The following is a 25,564-nucleotide window of genomic DNA, read 5'->3' on the forward strand; positions in this document are numbered from 1 at the left end:
TATTTTCACTGTGCTCCTAAATATTTTTGGGTGCTCCTAAATTTCTTTGTGTGCTCCTAAATTTTTTCATTTAGGAGCACCTGTGCCCCTAGTGAAAAAGGTTAGCGTAGAGCCCTGCAATGTATCATACCACAATATATCACAGTATTCAAATGTGACCATGTATCATGCCACAATATATCACAATATTCAAATGTGGCAATGTATCATACCACAATATATCACAATAATAAAACGTGACAATGTATCATACCACAATATATCACAATATTAAAATGTGGCAATGTATCATACCACAATATATCACAATATTAAAACATGACAATGTATCGTACCACAATATATCACAATATTAAAACATGACAATGTATCGTACCACAATATATCACAATATTAAAATGTGGCAATGTATTGTACCACAATATTAAAATGTGACAATTTATCATACCATAATATATCACAATATAAAAAACATGACAATGTATCGTACCACAATATATCACAATATTAAAACATGACAATGTATCGTACCACAATATATCACAATATTAAAATGTGACAATTTATCATACCACAATATATCACAATATAAAAAATGTGACAATGTATCGTACCACAATATATCACAATATTAAAATGTGACAATGTATCATACCACAATATATCACAATATTAAAATGTGACAATGTATCGTACCACAATATATCACAATATTAAGATGTGACAATGTATCGTACCACAATATATCACAATATAAAAATGTGACAATGTATCATACCACAATATATCATAATATGAAAATGTGACAATTATTGTACCACAATATATTTCATTTTCATTTGTTTTTGTTCCGTTACACCAGGGGTCAGCAACCTTTACTATCAAAAGAGCCATTTCCCCCCCTCCCACAAAATAAAATTTGTCTGGAGCCGCAAAACCAATTTACCCTTAAAATGAAGATAACAGTGTATAACATTTTATATATAGTTATCCCCAAGCATACCCCACATTTAGCATAAAATGCCTGACGATTGCATACCAAAAGTAATTTGCAATTTATTATACTTTATATTTATAGCACACAGTTTGTTGCATTAATAGAATTATAAAGCAACAAAAAGAAAATGTTTGACTTTTTATTGCTGTTTTTACCTGTTATAACAAAGGAAAACCTCAAACTCTTATGAAGAGGAGAAAAAAGACTGGCTGTGGAGACCTACTTTTAAATAAAACACAGAAGAGGAGACAACTGGTGTCTGTAGACCGACTTTGAAATAAAACCCTGAACTATTCTGGTATATTTGAGTCCTTCCCTTATTTGTGGAACATTTATAAAATAAAAAGTAGTCTACTTTGAAAAAAGACTATTATGTGACCTACTTTGAAATAAAACAGAAGAGGAGAAAAAACTGGTGTCTGTAGACCGACTTTGAAATAAAACCCTGAACTATGCTGGTACCAGTCTTTCCCTTATGTGTGGAACATTTATAAAATAAAAAGTAGTCTACTTTGAAAAAATACCATGTGTAGACCTACTTTGAAATAAAACCCTGAACTATGCAGCTCTATTTGAGTCCTTCCCTTATTTGTGGAAAATCTATAAAATACAAAGACATTTATTTTGTTGTTTGCAAATTTCTCACCACATATCAGGCATACAGGTAAGCCTGCATCGTTAGTTGTGAAAGCAAATTACTCTGTCCACACTGAATTAAACCCTCTTGTTTTCCTCAGACTTTCCTTTTTTTGGATTTATTCATGGTTAGCTTACTGGGGGTCGGAAACTCAAGATTAGGCGGCAGGGAGAGGCATATTGTATATTTTAGTTGATGAAATATTTAAGTTTTTTTTTACCAGGGAGCCGCAGCTGAGTGGCTAAAGAGCCGCACAAAAGTTCCACAAAAGCACAACAGCATAATTTCATAATAAAAGCACAATAGCATAATTTCATAATAAAAGCACAACAGCATAATTTCATGATAAAAGCACATCTCAATTTGCACATTCCATGAGCGAAAAGGAGCAGGGAGAAGAAAATCATATTTTGCCTGCCCCTTACTCAAAACAATAAATAAACAATAGAAATAGATGGTCTGTCAATTACATATATTTAACAAGCAATACTTGTAACATAACATGAGAAGAAAAAAGTCATAGGGAAAGCTATTACTCAACGTCTAAATGTTCTTTCTTTATATATTTTATTGAATTGAAAGATGCAACTCATTCTGTAGAGAATTCCACAGTTTTACGCCACATACTGAAATACACGCCTGCTTTAAATATATCACTATATTAAAATGTGACAATATATTGTACCATCATATATCACTATATTAAAATGTGACAATATATTGTACCACCGTATATCACTATATTAAAATGTGACAATATATTGTACCACTGTATATCACTATATGAAAATGTGACAATATATTGTACCACAATATATCACTATATGAAAATGTGACTTATGTGAATTAAATGTGGAATTGACCAGGGTTGTGTTTCCAGAGGAGGCTGGCCATCATGACTCTGTGTTGTGTTTCCAGAGGAGGCTGGCCATCATGACTCTGTGTTGTGTTTCTAGAGGAGGCTGGCCATCATGACTGTTGTGTTTCTAGAGGAGGCTGGCCATCATGACTCTGTGTTGTGTTTCTAGAGGAGGCTGGCCATCATGACTGTTGTGTTTCTAGAGGAGGCTGGCCATCATGACTCTGTGTTGTGTTTCTAGAGGAGGCTGGCCATCATGACTCTGTGTTGTGTTTCTAGAGGAGGCTGGCCATCATGACTCTGTGTTGTGTTTCTAGAGGAGGCTGGCCATCATGACTGTTGTGTTTCTAGAGGAGGCTGGCCATCATGACTGTTGTGTTTCTAGAGGAGGCTGGCCATCATGACTCTGTGTTGTGTTTCTAGAGGAGGCTGGCCATCATGACTCTGTGTTGTGTTTCTAGAGGAGGCTGGCCATCATGACTCTGTTGTATTTCTAGAGGAGGCTGGCCATCATGACTCTGTGTTGTGTTTCTAGAGGAGGCTGGCCATCATGACTGTTGTGTTTCTAGAGGAGGCTGGCCATCAAGAGGAGGCTGGCCATCATGACTGTTGTGTTTCTAGAGGAGGCTGGCCATCATGACTGTTGTGTTTCTAGAGGAGGCTGGCCATCATGACTCTGTGTTGTGTTTCTAGAGGAGGCTGGCCATCATGACTCTGTGTTGTGTTTCTAGAGGAGGCTGGCCATCATGACTCTGTTGTGTTTCTAGAGGAGGCTGGCCATCATGACTGTTGTGTTTCTAGAGGAGGCTGGCCATCATGACTCTGTGTTGTGTTTCTAGAGGAGGCTGGCCATCATGACTCTGTGTTGTGTTTCTAGAGGAGGCTGGCCATCATGACTCTGTTGTGTTTCTAGAGGAGGCTGGCCATCATGACTCTGTGTTGTGTTTCTAGAGGAGGCTGGCCATCATGACTGTTGTGTTTCTAGAGGAGGCTGGCCATCATGACTCTGTGTTGTGTTTCTAGAGGAGGCTGGCCATCATGACTCTGTTGTGTTTCTAGAGGAGGCTGGCCATCATGACTCTGTTGTGTTTCTAGAGGAGGCTGGCCATCATGACTGTTGTGTTTCTAGAGGAGGCTGGCCATCATGACTCTGTGTTGTGTTTCTAGAGGAGGCTGGCCATCATGACTCTGTGTTGTGTTTCTAGAGGAGGCTGGCCATCATGACTCTGTGTTGTGTTTCTAGAGGAGGCTGGCCATCATGACCCTGTGTTGTGTTTCTAGAGGAGGCTGGCCATCATGACTCTGTTGTGTTTCTAGAGGAGGCTGGCCATCATGCCTCTGTTGTGTTTCTAGAGGAGGCTGGCCATCATGACTCTGTGTTGTGTTTCTAGAGGAGGCTGGCCATCATGACTGTTGTGTTTCTAGAGGAGGCTGGCCATCATGACTCTGTGTTGTGTTTCTAGAGGAGGCTGGCCATCATGACCCTGTGTTGTGTTTCTAGAGGAGGCTGGCCATCATGACTCTGTTGTGTTTCTAGAGGAGGCTGGCCATCATGCCTCTGTTGTGTTTCTAGAGGAGGCTGGCCATCATGACTCTGTGTTGTGTTTCTAGAGGAGGCTGGCCATCATGACTCTGTGTTGTGTTTCTAGAGGAGGCTGGCCATCATGACTCTGTTGTGTTTCTAGAGGAGGCTGGCCATCATGACTCTGTGTTGTGTTTCTAGAGGAGGCTGGCCATCATGACCCTGTGTTGTGTTTCTAGAGGAGGCTGGCCATCATGACTCTGTTGTGTTTCTAGAGGAGGCTGGCCATCATGACTCTGTTGTGTTTCTAGAGGAGGCTGGCCATCATGACTCTGTGTTGTGTTTCTAGAGGAGGCTGGCCATCATGACTCTGTTGTGTTTCTAGAGGAGGCTGGCCATCATGACTCTGTTGTGTTTCTAGAGGAGGCTGGCCATCATGACTGTTGTGTTTCTAGAGGAGGCTGGCCATCATGACTCTGTGTTGTGTTTCTAGAGGAGGCTGGCCATCATGACTCTGTGTTGTGTTTCTAGAGGAGGCTGGCCATCATGACTCTGTGTTGTGTTTCTAGAGGAGGCTGGCCATCATGACTCTGTGTTGTGTTTCTAGAGGAGGCTGGCCATCATGACTCTGTGTTGTGTTTCTAGAGGAGGCTGGCCATCATGACCCTGTGTTGTGTTTCTAGAGGAGGCTGGCCATCATGACTCTGTGTTGTGTTTCTAGAGGAGGCCCACATAGAGGCTGGCCATCATGACTGTGTTGTGTTTCTAGAGGAGGCTGGCCATCATGACTTGTGTTTCTAGAGGAGGCTGGCCATCATGACTCTGTGTTGTGTTTCTAGAGGAGGCTGGCCATCATGACCCTGTGTTGTGTTTCTAGAGGAGGCTGGCCATCATGACTCTGTTGTGTTTCTAGAGGAGGCTGGCCATCATGCCTCTGTTGTGTTTCTAGAGGAGGCTGGCCATCATGACTCTGTGTTGTGTTTCTAGAGGAGGCTGGCCATCATGACTCTGTGTTGTGTTTCTAGAGGAGGCTGGCCATCATGACTCTGTTGTGTTTCTAGAGGAGGCTGGCCATCATGACTCTGTTGTGTTTCTAGAGGAGGCTGGCCATCATGACTCTGTGTTGTGTTTCTAGAGGAGGCTGGCCATCATGACCCTGTGTTGTGTTTCTAGAGGAGGCTGGCCATCATGACTCTGTTGTGTTTCTAGAGGAGGCTGGCCATCATGACTCTGTTGTGTTTCTAGAGGAGGCTGGCCATCATGACTCTGTTGTGTTTCTAGAGGAGGCTGGCCATCATGACTGTTGTGTTTCTAGAGGAGGCTGGCCATCATGACTGTTGTGTTTCTAGAGGAGGCTGGCCATCATGACTGTGTTGTGTTTCTAGAGGAGGCTGGCCATCATGACTCTGTGTTGTGTTTCTAGAGGAGGCTGGCCATCATGACTCTGTGTTGTGTTTCTAGAGGAGGCTGGCCATCATGACTCTGTTGTGTTTCTAGAGGAGGCTGGCCATCATGACTGTTGTGTTTCTAGAGGAGGCTGGCCATCATGACTCTGTTGTGTTTCTAGAGGAGGCTGGCCATCATGACTCTGTGTTGTGTTTCTAGAGGAGGCTGGCCATCATGACTCTGTGTTGTGTTTCTAGAGGAGGCTGGCCATCATGACTCTGTTGTGTTTCTAGAGGAGGCTGGCCATCATGACTGTTGTGTTTCTAGAGGAGGCTGGCCATCATGACTGTTGTGTTTCTAGAGGAGGCTGGCCATCATGACTCTGTGTTGTGTTTCTAGAGGAGGCTGGCCATCATGACTGTGTTGTGTTTCTAGAGGAGGCTGGCCATCATGACTCTGTGTTGTGTTTCTAGATGAGGCTGGCCATCATGACTGTGTGTTGTGTTTCTAGAGGAGGCTGGCCATCATGACTGTTGTGTTTCTAGAGGAGGCTGGCCATCATGACTGTTGTGTTTCTAGAGGAGGCTGGCCATCATGACTCTGTGTTGTGTTTCTAGAGGAGGCTGGCCATCATGACTCTGTGTTGTGTTTCTAGAGGAGGCTGGCCATCATGACTCTGTGTTGTGTTTCTAGAGGAGGCTGGCCATCATGACTCTGTGTTGTGTTTCTAGAGGAGGCTGGCCATCATGACTGTTGTGTTTCTAGAGGAGGCTGGCCATCATGACTGTTGTGTTTCTAGAGGAGGCTGGCCATCATGACTGTGTTGTGTTTCTAGAGGAGGCTGGCCATCATGACTGTTGTGTTTCTAGAGGAGGCTGGCCATCATGACTCTGTGTTGTGTTTCTAGAGGAGGCTGGCCATCATGACTGTGTGTTGTGTTTCTAGAGGAGGCTGGCCATCATGACTGTTGTGTTTCTAGAGGAGGCTGGCCATCATGACTGTTGTGTTTCTAGAGGAGGCTGGCCATCATGACTCTGTGTTGTGTTTCTAGAGGAGGCCCACATAGAGGCTGGCCATCATGACTCTGTGTTGTGTTTCTAGAGGAGGCCCACATAGAGGCTGGCCATCATGACTCTGTGCTGTACCTCCGGCTGTGGAGCGGAGACGTGGCCGGGGCCCTGCAGCAGGCTGCTGAGAGAGGAGAGCTCAACGACCACCTGCTCTCCATCGCCCCCATGGGTAAGAGCTGTAACTACTCTATCACTCCTGTAGGTAAGATCTGTAACTACTGTATCACTCCTGTAGGTAAGAGCTGTAACTACTCTATCACTCCTGTAGGTAAGATCTGTAACTACTTTATCACTCCTGTAGGTAAGATCTGTAACTACTGTATCACTCCTGTAGGTAAGATCTGTAACTACTGTATCACTCCTGTAGGTAAGATCTGTAACTACTGTATCACTCCTGTAGGTAAGATCTGTAACTACTTTATCACTCCTGTAGGTAAGATCTGTAACTACTGTATCACTCCTGTAGGTAAGATCTGTAACTACTGTATCACTCCTGTAGGTAAGATATGTAACTACTGTATCACTCCTGTAGGTAAGATATGTAACTACTGTATCGCTCCTGTAGGTAAGATCTGCAGAACAACACTCTTGTGTTGTACTGTAGTGTATATATTGTAATGTGGGGTGATACTGTACGGGGAGAGTGAAGAGGCATCTTGGTATTTAGTTCCTTTTTTCTGTAAAGAGGACATATCTGTTGATCTGTGCGTGTGAAGAGGCAATATATAAGTACATTTTCTTTGCATGAATTATTATTCACTACTTTTGTATCTTGTATATTTTATGAATCTGTGTTTGTGCTGATAATACCCCAGTATAAAGAACCTGTCTTCATCTCTATATTCCCCCTCTCTCTCTGACTGTGTCTTTCTCTCTCTCTCTCTCTCTCTCTCTCTCTCTCTCTCTCTCTCTCTCTCTCTCTCTCTCTCTCTCTCTCTCTCTCTCTCTCTCTCTCTCCCTCTCTGTGTCTCTCCCTCCCCCCCCTCCCTCTCTCTCTCAGCGGGTTATGCTGTGTGGTGTAGGACAGTGGAGGTGTACGTGAAGCAGCTGTGTCTCCAGGAGCAGTACCTGAAGGCCTCCTCCCACCTCCTCTCCATCAACAAGCTGTACGAGGCCATAGACCTGCTGCAGTCACACAAGCTGTACAGGTGAGTCCTCCCCTCAGAGCCTCCTCCCACCTCCTCCCCTTAGAGCCTCCTCCCACCTCCTCCCCTCAGAGCCTCCTCCCCTCAGAGCCTCCTCCCACCTCCTCCCCTCAGAGCCTCCTCCCACCTCCTCCCCTCAGAGCCTCCTCCCACCTCCTCCCCTCAGAGCCTCCTCCCCTCAGAGCCTCCTCCCACCTCCTCCCCTCAGAGCCTCCTCCCACCTCCTCCCCTCAGAGCCTCCTCCCACCTCCTCCCCTCAGAGCCTCCTCCCCTCAGAGCCTCCTCCCACCTCCTCCCCTCAGAGCCTCCTCTCCTCAGAGCCTCCTCCCACCTCCTCCCCTCAGAGCCTCCTCCCACCTCCTCCCCTCAGAGCCTCCTCCCCTCAGAGCCTCCTCCCACCTCCTCCCCTCAGAGCCTCCTCCCACCTCCTCCCCTCAGAGCCTCCTCCCACCTCCTCCCCTCAGAGCCTCCCACCTCCTCCCCTCAGAGCCTCCCACCTCCTCCCCTCAGAGCCTCCTCTCCTCAGAGCCTCCTCCCCTCAGAGCCTCCTCTCCTCAGAGCCTCCTCTCCTCAGAGCCTCCTCCCACTTCCTCTCCTCAGAGCCTCCTCTCCTCAGAGCCTATGTTCTTTCATTGACTAATTCACACTTCTTCAATCAATATCTGCAATGAAAGAAGAAGAATATGTGTCTATAATAAATAGTCTTCTACTATCATGCACTCTTCCACTAAATAATCTTCCTCGTCTATATTACTACCTACTATACTAATATGTCTCTATTACTAAGCATGCACTCAACACTGCAGAACCCAAGTTTCAGCACTGTTTGATGAACATTTGTTACTCGGCTGAGTACCCTTCCTGCTCACTTGTCGTACAGAACTTTGGATGAAAACGTTGCGGCTAAATGACTTAAATGTAAAGTACATGAAAATGGTCGTCGTTAATATGCTGCAAGTGTAATCTCACACACAGGGTGAGAGATGGTTGAACTGTTTGTGATGTATAATTGATTGTGTGTGTCTGTGTCTGTCTCAGGGAGGCCATAGCGCTAGCCAAAGCGCGGCTGCCACCAGCAGACCCGGTTCTGAAGCGGCTCTACACCTCCTGGGCCGCTGGACTGGAGAAGGACGGCCATCTCTCCACCGCTGCTAAATGGTAAACTAACACTACATTTATACTCAGACGTGAAAATCCCATCGGAGGTGTCACTGCTTTTGGCGTAGGCCACGGAGGTGTCTCTCTCTGCTCCTGGCGTAGGCCATGGAGGTGTCTCTCTCTGCTCCTGGCGTAGGCCATGGAGGTGTCTCTCTCTGGTCCTGGCGTAGGCCATGGAGGTGTCTCTCTCTGGTCCTGGCGTAGGCCATGGAGGTGTCTCTCTCTGGTCCTGGCGTAGGCCATGGAGGTGTCTCTCTCTGCTCCTGGCGTAGGCCACGGAGGTGTCTCTGCTCCTGGCGTAGGCCACGGAGGTGTCTCTCTCTGCTCCTGGCGTAGGCCACGGAGGTGTCTCTGCTCCTGGCGTAGGCCACGGAGGTGTCTCTGCTCCTGGCGTAGGCCACGGAGGTGTCTCTGCTCCTGGCGTAGGCCACGGAGGTGTCTCTGCTCCTGGCGTAGGCCACGGAGGTGTCTCTCTCTGGTCCTGGCGTAGGCCACGGAGGTGTCTCTCTCTGGTCCTGGCGTAGGCCACGGAGGTGTCTCTCTCTGCTCCTGGCGTAGGCCATGGAGGTGTCTCTGCTCCTGGCGTAGGCCATGGAGGTGTCTCTGCTCCTGGCGTAGGCCACGGAGGTGTCTCTCTCTGGTCCTGGCGTAGGCCACGGAGGTGTCTCTCTCTGGTCCTGGCGTAGGCCACGGAGGTGTCTCTCTCTGCTCCTGGCGTAGGCCATGGAGGTGTCTCTGCTCCTGGCGTAGGCCACGGAGGTGTCTCTGCTCCTGGCGTAGGCCACGGAGGTGTCTCTCTCTGGTCCTGGCGTAGGCCACGGAGGTGTCTCTGCTCCTGGCGTAGGCCACGGAGGTGTCTCTCTCTGCTCCTGGCGTAGGCCACGGAGGTGTCTCTCTCTGCTCCTGGCGTAGGCCACGGAGGTGTCTCTCTCTGCTCCTGGCGTAGGCCACGGAGGTGTCTCTCTCTGCTCCTGGCGTAGGCCACGGAGGTGTCTCTCTGGTCCTGGCGTAGGCCACGGAGGTGTCTCTCTGGTCCTGGCGTAGGCCACGGAGGTGTCTCTCTCTGCTCCTGGCGTAGGCCACGGAGGTGTCTCTCTCTGGTCCTGGCATAGGCCACGGAGGTGTCTCTCTCTGGTCCTGGCATAGGCCACGGAGGTGTCTCTATCTGGTCCTGGCATAGGCCACGGAGGTGTCTCTATCTGGTCCTGGCATAGGCCACGGAGGTGTCTCTATCTGGTCCTGGCGTAGGCCACGGAGGTGTCTCTCTGGTCCTGGCGTAGGCCACGGAGGTGTATCTGGTGGTCCTGGCATCCAAAGATGTAGCCGTGAGGGAACACCGCACGCCACTTGCCTTTAACCGCGGAGCATCGACTTTGCTCTCAGGTGGAGATTAGCAAAATATAAATGCTGAAACCCTGCAACCACAGCTGATAAAGAACCTATGGGGACGTCTAAAATGACAAACATGTTAACCTGCAATGAGTCTCCTGGCCGTTTTCGTTTTTTTGTGGACTGCATACTTTTTTTGCAAACCAAAACAACATACTTTATACTTTTGAAAGATGACATTCTGAAGGTTTCACTTTTAGTGCTAACGTAATAGAGTAACATAGGTCTGAACTTGAGTTGTAAAAAAAACTTTACTCAAGTTTTTCTGTAGTAGTTAGTAGTCCAGAGGTAGTATTTCCCCAGAAGGTGGTATGGCTTACAAATCCAGACGGAGCCATAGCCTGAAGCCTTATGTAGTACATCTCTAAATTTCATAAAGATCCATTCAGAAATGAGTGATTAGGAGTGATTTTTGTAAACTGTGTACAAAGAAAAACTCAGTTTCCTCATAGACTTCAATTCATTCGGCTGTTTTTCTCTTCCTGTTTTCGTGTTTTAGTTTTGTTTGTTTTTTAGATTCATACATGCATGTGGGGTATCATTGGAAAGCCACACTCATTGGCTACAACGATCCACAATCATTTTCGAGATTGGATCTAGATTGACGGAACTACTGCAGCCTGAGTCGGGAGTGGTATTTTGCGCAATACCGTGTACTTTGCACAAGCCTCAAATACCGGCATGTAACTCGAGAACGGCTGAACGGATTTTGTTGCTATCGACGGGCAACAAATAAGCCTTCAATTCGATATATATATATTGCAGGGGTGTAACGATGCATCGAATAATCGAAATTAGGGATGCTCGATATTGGCTTTTTTACCGATACCGATATACCGATATTGTCCAACTCTTAATTTCCGATACCGATATCGACCGATATATGCAGGGTTTCCCCTCCAAAAAAACGGAATAATTTCAGGTAATTAACATTACATATCTCTTGTTGTGGAATTAACACAACATTATGCATACTTTTGACAATAAATTAAATCAGAATTTGTTCTTACTTGCTTGCCTGGTTAAATAAAGGTTATAGAAATGTAAAAAAAAATTAAATAAAAAAATAAATAAAAAAATTGAAACCGATACCGATATTTTCCGATATCACATTTTAATGCCGATATCGGCCGATAATATCGGTAGGCCGATAATATCGGACATCCCTAATCGAAATGCATCGATTCTAATGTGTTCAATTCGATGCATCGATTTGAATATGTTAGAATCGATTATAATCGGGGGGGGGGGGGGATATATATATATATATATATATATATTTTTTTTTTATTTTTTTTATTGACCTATAGTCCATTCATGCTGAGTGAATAAGTTCCCCCAGCCACATTTGTGTATTCAAAAAAAATTTGGCAATTTACTGATAGAAAATGTATCTAATCGAATCCTGGTCAAATGAAGAGATTTCATGATGCATTGAATCGTTGCCTGAAGAATCGTAATCGAATTGTCATGAGGTCGAATCGTTACACCCCTAATATATTGTATTACAAAATATGCACACCCGAGCCACTAGGGGTCGCCAAAGTGCCGGTTACAAAAAGTCAGAAAAACTTCCCATATGAGGGACGTTGCAGCTTAAGAGGAACAGAGGAAAGATGGTGGTACAGAGGAAAGATTAAACTAAGACTGACGGTACAGAGGAAAGATTCAACTAAGACTGACGGTACAGAGGAAAGATTCAACTAAGACTGACTGTACAGAGAAAAGATCCAACTAAGACTGACGGTACTGAAAGATAACAGTGTTTCCAGCCTTTACTCACTCATCACCTGCTGTTCCGTGACCGGCCTCCGCGTTGTGTAATTTTACTTGGATCTCATTAGCTGTCACACACTGTATCAACCCCTTGTTAGTACATCCATAGTCAGAAGAAACAACACTGCAACGTGATCTCTTTTCTCATATCCTCATGTTTATTCCATAAACAGAGCCTCGTAATCAGATGTATTGTATTGTCCTTGAAAAGTCCTAATTCATTCGTCTCCACCGTCTCTCCTGTCATTAGTCTGACGGTTCTGGGCCTTGTCGGAGCCAACCACCATTTCCCGTTAGCCGAAGCTAATGATGATGTGTCATCTCCCCTCCCCCACCGGCGAGGGTGAGAGAGGGATGAAAGTCTCTGATCCACATCCGCTCGCGTCAGCTTCGTGTCTAGATCTAACTTACCCCGGAAGGAAACTCGCATAACGTCTTCTCCCTAGCAACGGGGGCCCGCCCCCTTTCCAAACTCTGCATAGTTCTCTCTGACCAAATCTGCACTGTTCTCAGTCCTTATCAGTGTTTATGTTTAACAAGCTAAACGACCTCAAAGCCCTGGGCCCTCATTTATCAACGTTGCGTACGCACAGATATGTGCGTAACCCGTGCGTACGATAATTTCTAAGCAAAGTGTGGGACTTATCAATTTGAACGTGTGGTTGACTTTGTGCGTATATCTATGCTCAGCTCTGACCGTGCGTACCTGGCGCCCAGCGGTAGAATATGGATACTGCAGACGGACGGCATATGCTTTCATCAGTTTCATGCATTAGTTTCAACGCGGAAATAAGCTTTTGTTCATTAGTTTGACTGACGTGTTCTGTATGACCCCCGTAATTCATTATATTTAATTGTAAAATAGCGACAGTAGTGTAATTATGGTCAAAACCCTATAAATAGCATTTGGAATAATAGGTCTTTCTTTCTGAATGAATGCAGCATGGTTTATATATAGCGTTATCGGAATATATGGGGTGCACTGACTGTGCTCCGTGTAACTGAACTCGTTATTATTTTGCGCATAGATTGCAGAAATACGGGAACGTTTTTTTTATTTAAAAGGCTTTGCCATTGTTAAAACGAAATAGTGGAATTTCGAAGCTGTAAGCAGAATACAAGTCATATGAACACCCACAATATAGTGTTCTTCCCCCTTCCTACTGTATAAGAAAGAATTTAAAACGCATTGCAACGAGAACAGAGGTTATTTGTTGAGTTTGTGTATTACAAAACCCTTGCAATAAATGTGTCTTAAATGAATGAAAAGCATACATGCTCTGGATATACAGGTAGCATATATCGTGTGGGTGATATGACTTGTATTCTGCTTACATAATTTCGAAATTCCACTTATTTCGTTTTACAATGTCAAAGCCTTTTAAATATAAATCAAAACGTTCCCGTATTTCTGCAATCTATGCGCAAAATAATAACGAGTTGAGTTCTAACAAAGAACGTATTACATGCTGGGTAGGCTGATAGAGTAAACTGTAAATGTTCATCATCATCATAAAATAGCCTATAACATTATAAAGGATAGGCTATAATAGCAGGGTCTTCCCAACCTTTATTCCCCAGAGCCCCACGATTCCTGGGAGACATATAGGAATATGATATGATATAAGGTATACTGGTCCGTCAGCGAGGAGATAGCCCACAGCGGATAGCCATTAAATGCCATTTGAGAATATAGGCTATTAATGCAAAATGACGGCCTATAGCCTATACATATTATTTCATGTTTTCATAAGCGTAAAGATACAACAGCTAGATTAACAATCAAGTTAGTTTACTGTGCAGGCTTCGCAGGGCTGTGCCATGTGCTATTATATATGCGCAAGTTACTGTTGCATAATGTAGGCTATGGCTGCTATTATATGTAATTCATATAGGCTACCTAATACCGACAACAAAATAGATTGTATGCCTCTACAAATCATATTATACCCGGTAGCCAATCGAACAAAACTAATAAAGGCATTCATATTCCAGCATGGTTATAATGACACACCAACGCCAAACAGTGGTTAACGAACGGTCTTTATTAGTATTTTGAGCTGTCCAGGCAGAATTGCAGCAATGGTCTTAGGGAGTCGTTGATATCTGACATCACCGTGTACAAGTCCGCCAGCCTTTTATTTATCCCATAACATGGGTTGTGTCTTCTTGGTTCGACAGCGCCTCCATGAACAATCTCACTCGTGGAGTTTCTCAGAGTTCGCTCGGGTTAGTCCATTATTGCACATCCCATGGGGGGTGTTTCATTACCATATATGGATAATCATGCACGAGCATTGGCGGTAAGAACAAATGGTATTTATCAATACGGAGTGTGCGTAGGACCTGTGTACGCACGGTTGATAAATCCCGATATTTCTGTGCGTACACACATTCTAAATTCCATGCGTAGGAACGGAAATAGAACACTTTCTATGCAATGTTGATAAATGAGGGCCCAGGGCTCTATCTTAGTCTACTGCTAACACACTGATTCTCTCTGCCGTCCTCCTCTGAGATGGCTATAAGTAGATGCTGTCATCCACCAATATTTTTACATCATCTACATTTTGGAAAAACATCGATTTCCTTCAGTACAGAGGAAAGATTCAACTAAGACTGAAGGCCTCTACATGCAACTGCAACGCAACTGCAACACAACATCAGCGCGACTTCAACGCAACATGTTGCAGAGGGTGTTGTAGAGTGTGTTGTGAGGATGTTGCGTACCTCTCCCCAAAATCTAATCTGAACAACCGTTGCTTGATGTTGTGATTGGTTGGTTAGCGAATGGGGGCGGGGCTGTCATAGAATAATATTGGTCCCGCAGGCAGGAATACTATCCTCGAGTTAATGTAATTTATACAAATGGAAGTATTGATTTCGCCGTAATGAATCATTAAAAAAATATACCGTTAACTGGTATATGTTAAGTTTCTTACACATATGTTGGATTATGTAATTGGTTTGTCATGACAAACCAATAAAAAAATCGCGAATTAACTGGTGGTTATCCTATAGCCCTAGCATGTACATTTCAACAAAGTGGAAATGTAACACAGTAACGTTAATATAATTACATACATCATTGTTTACAATGAACAGTGGGGCTAATCGAAAGGACTGGACACGGACAAGTTAAACGGCAATCAATTAATTTAATACAACAGCTAATGTTAAAACCAACAAACACAGAACCGGACACAAGCAGAAAAAGAAGCATAATTTTTACTTCCAGTCGGGGGGTTTCAAAATAAAAGAGCGACGTCTAAAAGCACCGGAAATACGTTTATTTTGTACATTATCTAACGTTAACACAAACCTAAACTAACTTTAGATTAGTTTAGGTTCGTGTTAACGTTAGATAATGTACAAAATAAACGTATTTACGGTGCTTTTAGACGTCGCTCTTTTATTTTGAAATCCCCCGACCGGAAGTAAAAAATATGCTTCTTTTTCTGCTTGTTATCAATGGGTTGGTTGAGAAGGGAAGTTTCATCTATCTAGGGAACCTAGCTACATCCGGGGTACAATGTTGCATAGGCTGCGCGTCGATGTTGCAGAAGCATAAAGGCAGAGTGTCTGCAACACTGTTGCGTTGTCGATGTTGTGTTGCAGTTGCTTCACAGTTGCTGTAGCATGTAGAGGCCTTGACGGTACAGAGGAAAGATTCAACTAAGACTGACGGTACAGAGGAAAGATTCAACTAAGACTGACGTTACAGAGGAAAGATTCAACTAAGACTGACGTTACAGAGGAAAGATTAAACTAAGACTGATGGTACAGAGGAAAGATTAAACTAAGACTGACTGTTTGGTTGATTGATTGAAAACTTTATTAACATATTGCAGAATGGGTACAATACAGTACGGCTCAATACAAACATCTGCTAAGAGGATGCAGACCAGAAAAATATATTTATTTTTAATAAAATACAAATAAAATATATCTTCCTAGACATGGAAGCAATAATCAACATAGCTCAAAACAAATGGTTTTGTTCGAGAAGGGACAGAAATAATCGAAGCTTATCTGGTCCTGCCCCTTCCTTACAATATCATATTAATATGTAATACGTTATCTATCAATATCAAAAAATAATATACCTATCCACTACAGCAAAAGATACATAATTACAAAAATACTAGTTCACGTTATTTTCAAGCTCCTCTAACTTATACTTGCCCAATAATTCCTGTTTATATCTGCATTTAAACATTTCAATAGTATTACTTGTTTTTATTGCTACATCAAGGCCATTCCAAATGGATACCCCACAAACTAAGATGCACTTGCTTCTGAGAGTTGTATGGACAATAGGTTGTTTTAATTTCCCTCTTAGATTATAACCCCCATCTCTGCCCATGAACATTTTTTGTATGTTGCCAGGGACTATATTTTGTGTTACTTTATACAGTGCATCCGGAAAGTATTCATACCCCTTCACTTTTTCCACATTTGTTATGTTACAGCCTTATTCCAAAATGGATTAAATAATTTTTTCCCCTGAAACTTCTACACACAAAATACCCCATAATGACAAAATGAAAAAAGATTTTTAGAATTGTTTGCAAATGTATTAAAAAAAAAAGATTTAATATCACATGTACATAAGTATTCACACCCTTTGCTATGACACAAATTGAGCTCAGCTCCATCCTGTTTCCTCTGATCATCCTTGAGATGTTTCTACAACGTGATTGGAGTCCACCTGTGGTAAATTCAATTCATAATATAATGATTTGTAAAGGCACACAACCGTCTATATAAGGTCCCACAGTTGACGGTGCATGTCGGAGCACAAACCAAGCCATGAAGTCCAAGGAATGGTCTGTAGACCTCCGAGACAGGATTGTATCGCGGCACATATCTGGGGAAGGGTACAAAAAATGGCTGCAGCATTGAAGGTGCCAACGAGCACAGTCGTCTCCATCATTCGCAAATGGAAGAAGTTTGGAACCACCAGGACTCTTCCTAGAGCTGGCCGCCCGGCCAAACTGAGCCATCTGGGGAGAAGGGCCTTGGTCAGGGAGGTGACCAAGAACCCGATGGACAGAGCTCCAGTGTTCCTCCGTGGAGATGGGAGAACCTTCCAGAAGGACAACCATCTCTGCAGCACTCCACCAATCAGGCCTTTATGGTAGAGTGGCCAGAAGGAAGCCACTCCTCAGTAAAAGGCACATGACAGCCTGCATGGAGTTTGCCAAAAGGCACCTAAAGGACTCTCAGACCATGAGAAACAAAATCGTCTGGTCTGATGAAACCAAGATTTAACTCTTTGGCCCGAATGCCAAGCGCCATGTTTGGAGGAAATCAGGCACCGCTTATCACCTGGTCAATATTACCTTACCTCAAATTCAGTCAACACTGCAATCAAATTTCAATAAACTCGAATCTTGGCTCTCGGCTAATAAACTACTAATCAACAAAACTAAAACTAATACTATGCTCTTTGGGACCATCCATAATCTTGCATCCAAAACCATTAATCAACCATTTAATATCACTTGTCTGGAAAGTACACAACTGCATAGAGTTGATCACATTAAATACCTTGGTCTATGGCTTGATTCAGAACTCTCATACAAATGTCACATAGATAATATTGTTAGAAAAGTCAACTTTAGTGCTGGTGTTCTCTACCGCAATAGAAAATGTGTCACACTCCCCGTCAGAAAGAAACTGGTTCATCAACAAATTTTACCCATCATGGATTACGCTGACGTAGTTTACCAAACTGCATCTAAAACCAACCTTCTTCCACTAAACCACGTTATTCAACCGTCTATGCAGATTTGCTCTTGGCTGCCCATATTTGACACACCACTGCACCATGTATGAAAACCTTAATTTGCCATCTCCCACAGTAAGACGACAGCAGCACTGGTTACAGTTCATTTTTAAATGTATTCACTTCAATTATCTGCAATATATCAAACAGTATATGGACCCTTTCACCTCTAGACATCAACTGAGACACATTTTTTTAAAGTTCCAACAAATGTAACCACCTCAGTTGGCAAAAAATCATTCATGTTCAAAGGTCCATCTGACTGGAATAATCTTCCAGTTCATATTCGATCTATAACATCCTCCCAACTGTTTAAAACTGCGCTGTCCTCTCACCTTGAGATTACTTGTTCATGTTTCCACCAATAATAGTATAACAGATCTTTGAAGCAATCACTTGAATATGTGTTTTGTTGTTTGTTTGTCTTATGTTTATGTTCCTCTTGTTTGATGTTGTTTGAACCCGTTTATTATTAATTTGATCTTGTTTTTGTGTTTGGTTTTTGTTTGTTTCTTTTTGTTTTCTTATGTTTAATACAGATATGTAATTTATGTATTTGTAAGCTGTGGACCCCCTTGAAAACGAGATGGTTCATCTCAAGGGGTCATTCCAAATAAAGAATTTCAATATATAATACCATCCCTACAGTGAAGCATGGTGGTGGCAGCATCATGCTGTGGGGATGTTTTTCAGCTGCAGGAACTGGGAGACTAGTCAGGATCAAGGGAAAGATGAATGCAGCAATGTACAGAGAGATCCTTGATGAACACCTCTTCCAGAGTGCTCTGGACCTCAGACTGGAGCGAAGGTTCACCTTCCAACAGGACAATGACTCTAAGCACACAGCCAGGATAACAAAGGAGTGGCTTCGGGACAAGTCTGTGAATGTCCTTGAGTGGCCCAGCCAGAGCCCAGACTTGAACCCGATTGAACATCTCTGGAAATATCTGAAAATGGCTGTGCACCGACGCTCCCCATCCAACCTGAGCTTGACACAATCTGCAAAGAAGAATGGGAGAAACTGCCCAAAAATAGGTGTGCCAAACTTGTAGCATCATACTCAAGAAGACTTGAGGCTGTAATTGCTGCCAAAGGTGCTTCAACAAAGTATTGAGTAAAGGGTGTGAATACTTATGTACTTATCTGTTTATAATTTAACATTTTTTTATACGTTTGCAAACGATTCTAAAAAACCTTTTTCACTTTGTCATTATTGGGTAGAATTTTGAGGGAAAAAATATTTAATCCATTTTGGAATAAGGCTGTAACATAACAAAATGTGGAAAAAGTGAAGGGGTATGAATACTTTCCGGATGCACTGTACATGAATTGTGCAGTTTTGAATTTAACCAAATCTTAAAATTTCAGAGTTTGACTTTAAAAAAATTAACAATTGGTATGATCTCTATAGCCAGCATGATGTACAATCCTTTTTTGCAGTGTGCATTATCTTTTGTAGGTTGGTTTTATATGTATTTCCCCAAACTTCAACACAATATGACAGGTAGGTTACAATGAATGTGAAATACAGAGTGTACAGTGATTTCTGATTTAAGATGTTTGTGGTCTATTAACTCATTCAACGTCAGTCACGATGATAGTCGGGTTAACTCGCCATCGATTGAGCGCCAATCACGAGTATAATCGGGTTTTAATCGTTATTTATTTTATTAGCGATATTCATTTTCATCCATCCAGCCTAATGTTATCGTTGGGAATGGGTCTGAGCTAGCAAAAGGGCAAATACCGCCACCTATCGTCTCCCAGATGGTATTGCACATCATTGGATTGGCTGGGGATGTGCATAAAAAAAAAGTCCGGTCCGGGTTTTGCTTCTCGGGCATGCAGTATCGTACCACATTGACTGGGGGGACTGGGAGCAGCATGGATTATGTGTTTTGGACTATAACGTTGGATCAATGGACTCAATCGATCTTTGGAATGGCGATCAGGAATTGGATTAATCTTTTTGCAGAACATCTGATGTGAGGTAAGGACTCTATGTTACCAGTCTTGGGTTAATCAGATGTTTTTTTCATAGCGATCACAACGTGTCTGTGTGTGCGTGCCATTGGTGCTGAGCAAGGCATGGATAAGCGATTTTTCAGCCCGCTTTTATATCGTGCATAAGGACACGTATACAATCGATAATCTAGCGTGTATTTGAAAACTATTCATAAATCAGCCGAAAAATTACGTGTTTTGTGTATTCCACTAAAGGGCTATTATCGCGTATTTCTCTGGAATTACTAGAAATCTCAAACTATACTCGTATTCAAACCGGTATAAACGGAAATGTACCGATGAAAAAAACAATCCGTTTTGTACATGTTGACTGCAAGCAAGTCATTGATAAGCGACGGGTGTATTAGACCCATAGCCATAACTTAACACATTCATGGCCAACCACGGACATGTCCGTGTTTTGGCGCATGCTTAACACTTTGAGTGCCACGGGTCCGGTGCCCCAGAACCCTGTTGCGTGCCACCACCCACTTCAATGACCGAGTTCTCATTTTGAAACACGCTAGTTTTTTGAACATTTCAGAAAATGTCAAGATTCTGTGATAATCGCCCTTTACTGGAATACACAAAACACGTTGTCATTTTTTGGCCTATTTATGATATCGTTTTCAAATAAACGCTAGATTATCGATAGTATGTGTACTTATGCACGCTATAGAAGCGGGCTGAAAAATAGAAGTGGGCTGAAAATCGATTATCTTATTTCCTGATCGCACACACACACAGACACACACATACACACATATGGCACACACTGATATATAGGTGAAAATAGCTCTGATTATCCCAAGACTGGTAAAATAGATTCCTTACCTCAGATCAGATGTTCTTCAAAAAGATTATTCCAATTCCTGATATATCGATCGCGTTTATTGATCCAACGCTGGGTACTGGAAACACACATTCTCCTCTGTTCTGGTGGTGGGTGATGACTTCGATCATCTCCGGTTACATGCCTGACAAGTAAAATGTGGAAGCAGGACTTTTTTTTTCTCCATGCGTTTCATTCAATCTAATCCAAAGGGGTGCAGTACCATCCGGAGAGACGATAGGGGGCGGTATTTTCCCTGTTCGAGTTCAGACAGATCCCCACTGGTAACGTGGGGCTAGATTGATGAAAAATGAATGGAAATAGAAAAAATAACGATTAAAAGCGAGATCTCTCGTCGGCTGGCACTCAACGGTTGGCATGAACTAACGAGAAATCTCGTCGTTGGCACTCAAAGTGTTAAAGGGCCAACCACGGACATATCCGTGGCTAGGTTGTTTTGGCTTTTAATCCATTTTAATAACCTACTCGATGTCACCGAGCGGCACTGCAGAATTACCCTACTCTTGGAATTTGGAAAAGTGCATTACCGGCCAGATCCTCGTAGGGGCGCTGTCTCGATAATGCAGTGTTCCCTGTGGCAGAACGGTGTCTTTTTTTTTTTTAATCTTGAATGGAGTTTCCTGTTAGCCCGAATCTATGCGTGTAGCATGTAGCACGGAATACGTTTTGGGACGCGGAATTCGGTACGCAGTAAAGGAATATATCAGCCAATGGACATATCGATCTACCAGATGGCGATCGATAACTGGGAAATCCTTTTTGCAGTCCAACCGGCCCACGGTAAGACCTTTTTCACGTAAATTACACGCTGATCAGGCCTTGTTATCATACCCAACCAGGCGATCAGCGAATGTGGCTACTGAGGCTAACAGCGTTATTGGTAATCAATAATCAGAAACGACGTCCCCCGCCCCTTTCATGCATTCATGGTGGACCATGATACCGATCATATGCATTTTGATTTTTAGCTCTAGCTTCTGTAGGGCCGAAACACCATTCGATTTAACGTTATTAGCTTAGCGGCCTGTATCTCGCCTTCCAGGAAATATACCAGACCAAATCCCATATAACGCTTATATTCAAGATGCTATAAAATGGGAACGTATTGATGAAAAAATTATTTCTTTAAGCCATTTTGAAGGGACGGTTTATAGTGTCAATTGACAATGAGAATGGACATATAGCAATAATATAAAGTATAGATTTAGCTCTACAAACAGCCTCACGCACAATGAAACCGTATTATGATATCCTGGCCCTATAGAGTGGGGCCGTCTTAATACCCGTGGCTGTCAATGTGTTAAGATATATTTTAAGCACTCGCAAATTTCCCCGTCCTCCCATTGATTAAAGCGCTGGCGTGCTAGCCCTAATTTGGTTATATAGGCCCGGCGCAGAATGAGTTAAGACACCCAAAAACATTTTCATATACTGAATGAATTTGGTTTTATTCAGATTTAGTGATAGCTTGTTTGTATCAAACCAGCATTTTAATTTGTACAATTCCTCCTTTGCCACTTTTAAAAGCTGCTGCAGATCATCCCCATAACATAAAATATTTGTCATCTGCAAAGACAACCAATTTAAATATTTCAGACACTTTATAGATATCATTAATGTATAATATGAACCATTTGGGTCCCAACACTGACCCCTGTGGGACACCACAGGTAATATTTAAGCACCTTGACTTTTTTGCGGTCTACAGGAGAGAAGGTTCTTTATTGAGACAGTAGGGAGGCTGAGAGGGAGACTGAGTAGGGGAGACACAGGAGAGAAGTTTCTTTATTGAGTCAGTAGGAATGCTGAGAGTGAGACAGAGTAGGATAGACACAGGAGAGAAGGTTCTTTACTGAGACAGTAGGAAGGCTGAGAGGGAGACGGAGTAGGGGAGACACAGGAGAGAAGGTTCTTTACTGAGACAGTAGGAAGGCTGAGAGGGAGACAGTAGGGGAGACACAGGAGAGACGGTTCTTTATTGAGTCAGTAGGAAGGCTGTGAGGGAGACAGAGTAGGAGAGACACGGGAGAGAAGGTTATTTGAGTCAGTAGGAAGGCTGAGAGGATAACAGATAAGGAGAGACACAGGAGGGGAAGTTCTGGTGGGATCTGACGGTACGCTACACCATCTACTGTATGTTATCAACCAAATGGGTACCAGAACTTTTGTTTATATATTTCTACCCAGCTACCTGGCAGCGGATGCCAGTTATGATGCAGCCAAAGTCATCGCCAGGAAGAACGACGTGGCATCGCTCAGAACGGCCGCCAGCCTGGCCAGGGTGGTCGGTGAGGCCCGCCTGTCCGAGTCCCTCTCCCTCAGATGTGCTAAAGACCTGGCCTCTGCTCAGGACTGGGTGTCCGCCCAGGAGGTCCTCAGAACACAGGACAGCCTGCTGGTTAGTAGGGTTCCGATTGGTCCGTTGATCTAGTTGGTGTGCTCTGATTGGTCCGTTAGTCTAGTAAGTGGGCTCTGAGTGAGATTTGGACCGCTAGCCTTATTTCTTACTTACCAATCATGATATTGATCAATAGAATCCTTTATCGGCACGATCCATGCTGTTCCTCATACATCCAAGTAGATTTCAGTTGTCTTCAGTCAGCTTGTACAGACAGGAATTTGACCCCATTGACTTTGCATTGGTTGTAGTAGGGTTGCAAATTGTAAGAACGTGCCTTAATCGATCATTGATAACGTTAACGATCAATTATAATCGATTAATTGTAACAAAAAATACCCAATTTACCAAAAAATAACAAATGTATTTGTTTCCTCAATCAAAAGGTTTATTTCCGCAGCAGCGACATATTGCAACCTTACAACTTTGCATTGTATATGAAACAGAAATGTAGAGGCCTAGACATATTAAAAGACATTTGTGTCTACTTTAACCTCTTAAGCCCGACGGGTCCGCTACCAGTCCCAAAATGACATCACGTCATAAATCAATCTCTCTACTGTATGACATAATGTTGCGTTTAGTTTTTTTCCAAATGTATCCAAGAGTAAAGACTATAATCCAGCAGTCATAGTGTATATTTTCAACAATAGGTTTGTTTACCAATAGGGTAAAGTGTTATTAGTGAGATTTTAGTTTATGGAATGTCTTTATAATTTAGCGAATATCCGCCATTTTGAATTATCGTTGCTAAAAGTTTCCAGCTTCCTGCAAGCAAATGCCTATTATTATTATTTTTTTTTAAACTTTGACCAGTCAGCTGGTTCTTTTTCGCGTTTATCGCTTTTTTTCTGGTCAAGTATGACCGACAGAAACAGGTTGAATGGGGGTATAGATGGGGGGGAAAGACACTCTGAGAAAGTACGGCTTGTCCGGGAGTCGAACTCGCTACCCCAGATCCGTGACGCGCACGGTTGTCCCCGACGCCGAAATAGCGTTCGAGGTACGCAGTGAGCTACTGGAGCTCCCCTGATTATTATTTTTTTTTATTTCTCGGGATTATCTACCACAAAATAGATTGGAGCGCAGTTAGTTTGTCTACCTTCTATGAACATTTAGCAACAATCCCTGTTGCAATCCGATCCAAAATGGCGGAGCTATATCCATTATAAGAATGGAACTGTACATACAGTAGATTTCATTCTCTGTTCTTTTTATTTTTTATTTAACCTTTATTTAATCAGGAAGTCCCATTGAGATACAAGATCTCTTTTGCAAGGGAGACCTGGCCAAGATGACAGCAATAACATTTGCAAATATCAGACAGCAATAAAATGTGCGGTACATCACACAAGAACATAATAAAAGTGCATGTATACAATAAACAATACATCACATGTAAACATAAAAACACGAAACAGAATAGTCTACATAATAGTAAAAGTGTACGAAAATACAGGGTAATACAGTAATTTTGCAGTTTTGCAGTTGGGACCCGACTAGAGAAAGCAGCGACATTCTTCTTGTAGGAAGTTATGTAATACAGATTTAAATTTGCAGAGGGAGACCAGGGTATCTAAGTGGATATGGTCCTGTAGCCCATTCCATGCCCAAGGTGCAAAGCTTGAAAAAGCTGTTCTTCCTAGTTCAGTGTTTATTCTCAGGTTTTTTAAAAGTAGCCATCTTGTGGACCTGGTATAGTAGCTGCTAGAGGCAAAGCTAATTAGGTTGGAAAGATATAGGGGAAGCTTCCCTATGATGGCCTTATATATAAAAACAAACATGTGGGATTTCCTCTGTACGTACAGAGAGGTCCATCCTACCATTTGGTAAAGCACACAATGGTGAGTAAGTCATTTGGCACTAGTGATGAAGCGCAGAGAAGCATGATTCACACTGTCTAGCTTTTTTAGCATTGAAGAGGCAGCATGCATATATATTATGTCACCATAGTCAATTACAGACAGGAATGTGGCTTGAACAAGTTTCTTTCTGGCCTCAAAAGAAAAGCATCGTTTTTTTTTTTTGCGAAAGAAAAAAACAAGTTTTAGTTTAAGTTTCTTTGTGAGGTTTCCAATATGTGCTTTAAAAGATGGCTCTTCATCCAGCCTTAGCCCAAGATACTTGTAGGATGAAACATTCTCTATGGTTGCTCCCTTTAGCGTAACGATATGAACATGATTCACTGGCTGTGAGCGAGCCCTTGTGAACATCATGGATTTAGTTTTCTTTGCATTTAAAACTAGTTTAAAATCAAAAAGGGAGGTTTGAAAACAATTAAACGCAGCCTGGAGGTTATCAATCACCTGAGTAAGGGAGGGAGCACTTGTATACAGGACTGTATCGTCCGCATAAAGATGCATCTTGGCTTTTCCCAGGTCATTTATAAAAATAGAGAATAAAACCGTAGCCTAAATATACCCTTGGGGAACACCTTTGTTGATTTCTAAAAAACTTGATTTGTAGTTCTCTGCAAATATGCATTGTGTTCTGTCTGAGAGGTAATTTCTGAACCAATTTACCGCTTCCTGTCCAATGCCAATGTTGTCCAGTCTATCCAGTAATAGTTTGTGGTCTAC

General features: G+C 43.0%; 1 protein-coding gene across 1 annotated transcript in view; it reads left to right on the plus strand.

Annotated features, from left to right (window-relative positions):
* gemin5 (gem (nuclear organelle) associated protein 5) overlaps window positions 1-25,564 on the plus strand; it is a 117,520-nt gene that overhangs the window by 67,692 nt on the left and 24,264 nt on the right. Inside the window, exons 21-24 of the mRNA XM_084331589.1 lie at window positions 6,503-6,640; window positions 7,472-7,619; window positions 8,655-8,774; window positions 22,775-22,985. Of these exons, the coding sequence (XP_084187715.1) occupies window positions 6,503-6,640; window positions 7,472-7,619; window positions 8,655-8,774; window positions 22,775-22,985 (617 nt within the window). The remainder of the gene's footprint in view (window positions 1-6,502; window positions 6,641-7,471; window positions 7,620-8,654; window positions 8,775-22,774; window positions 22,986-25,564) is intronic.

Source organism: Notolepis coatsorum (assembly GCF_963971535.1).
Source record: "Notolepis coatsorum genome assembly, chromosome: 16".
Lineage (NCBI taxonomy): Eukaryota > Metazoa > Chordata > Actinopteri > Aulopiformes > Paralepididae > Notolepis > Notolepis coatsorum.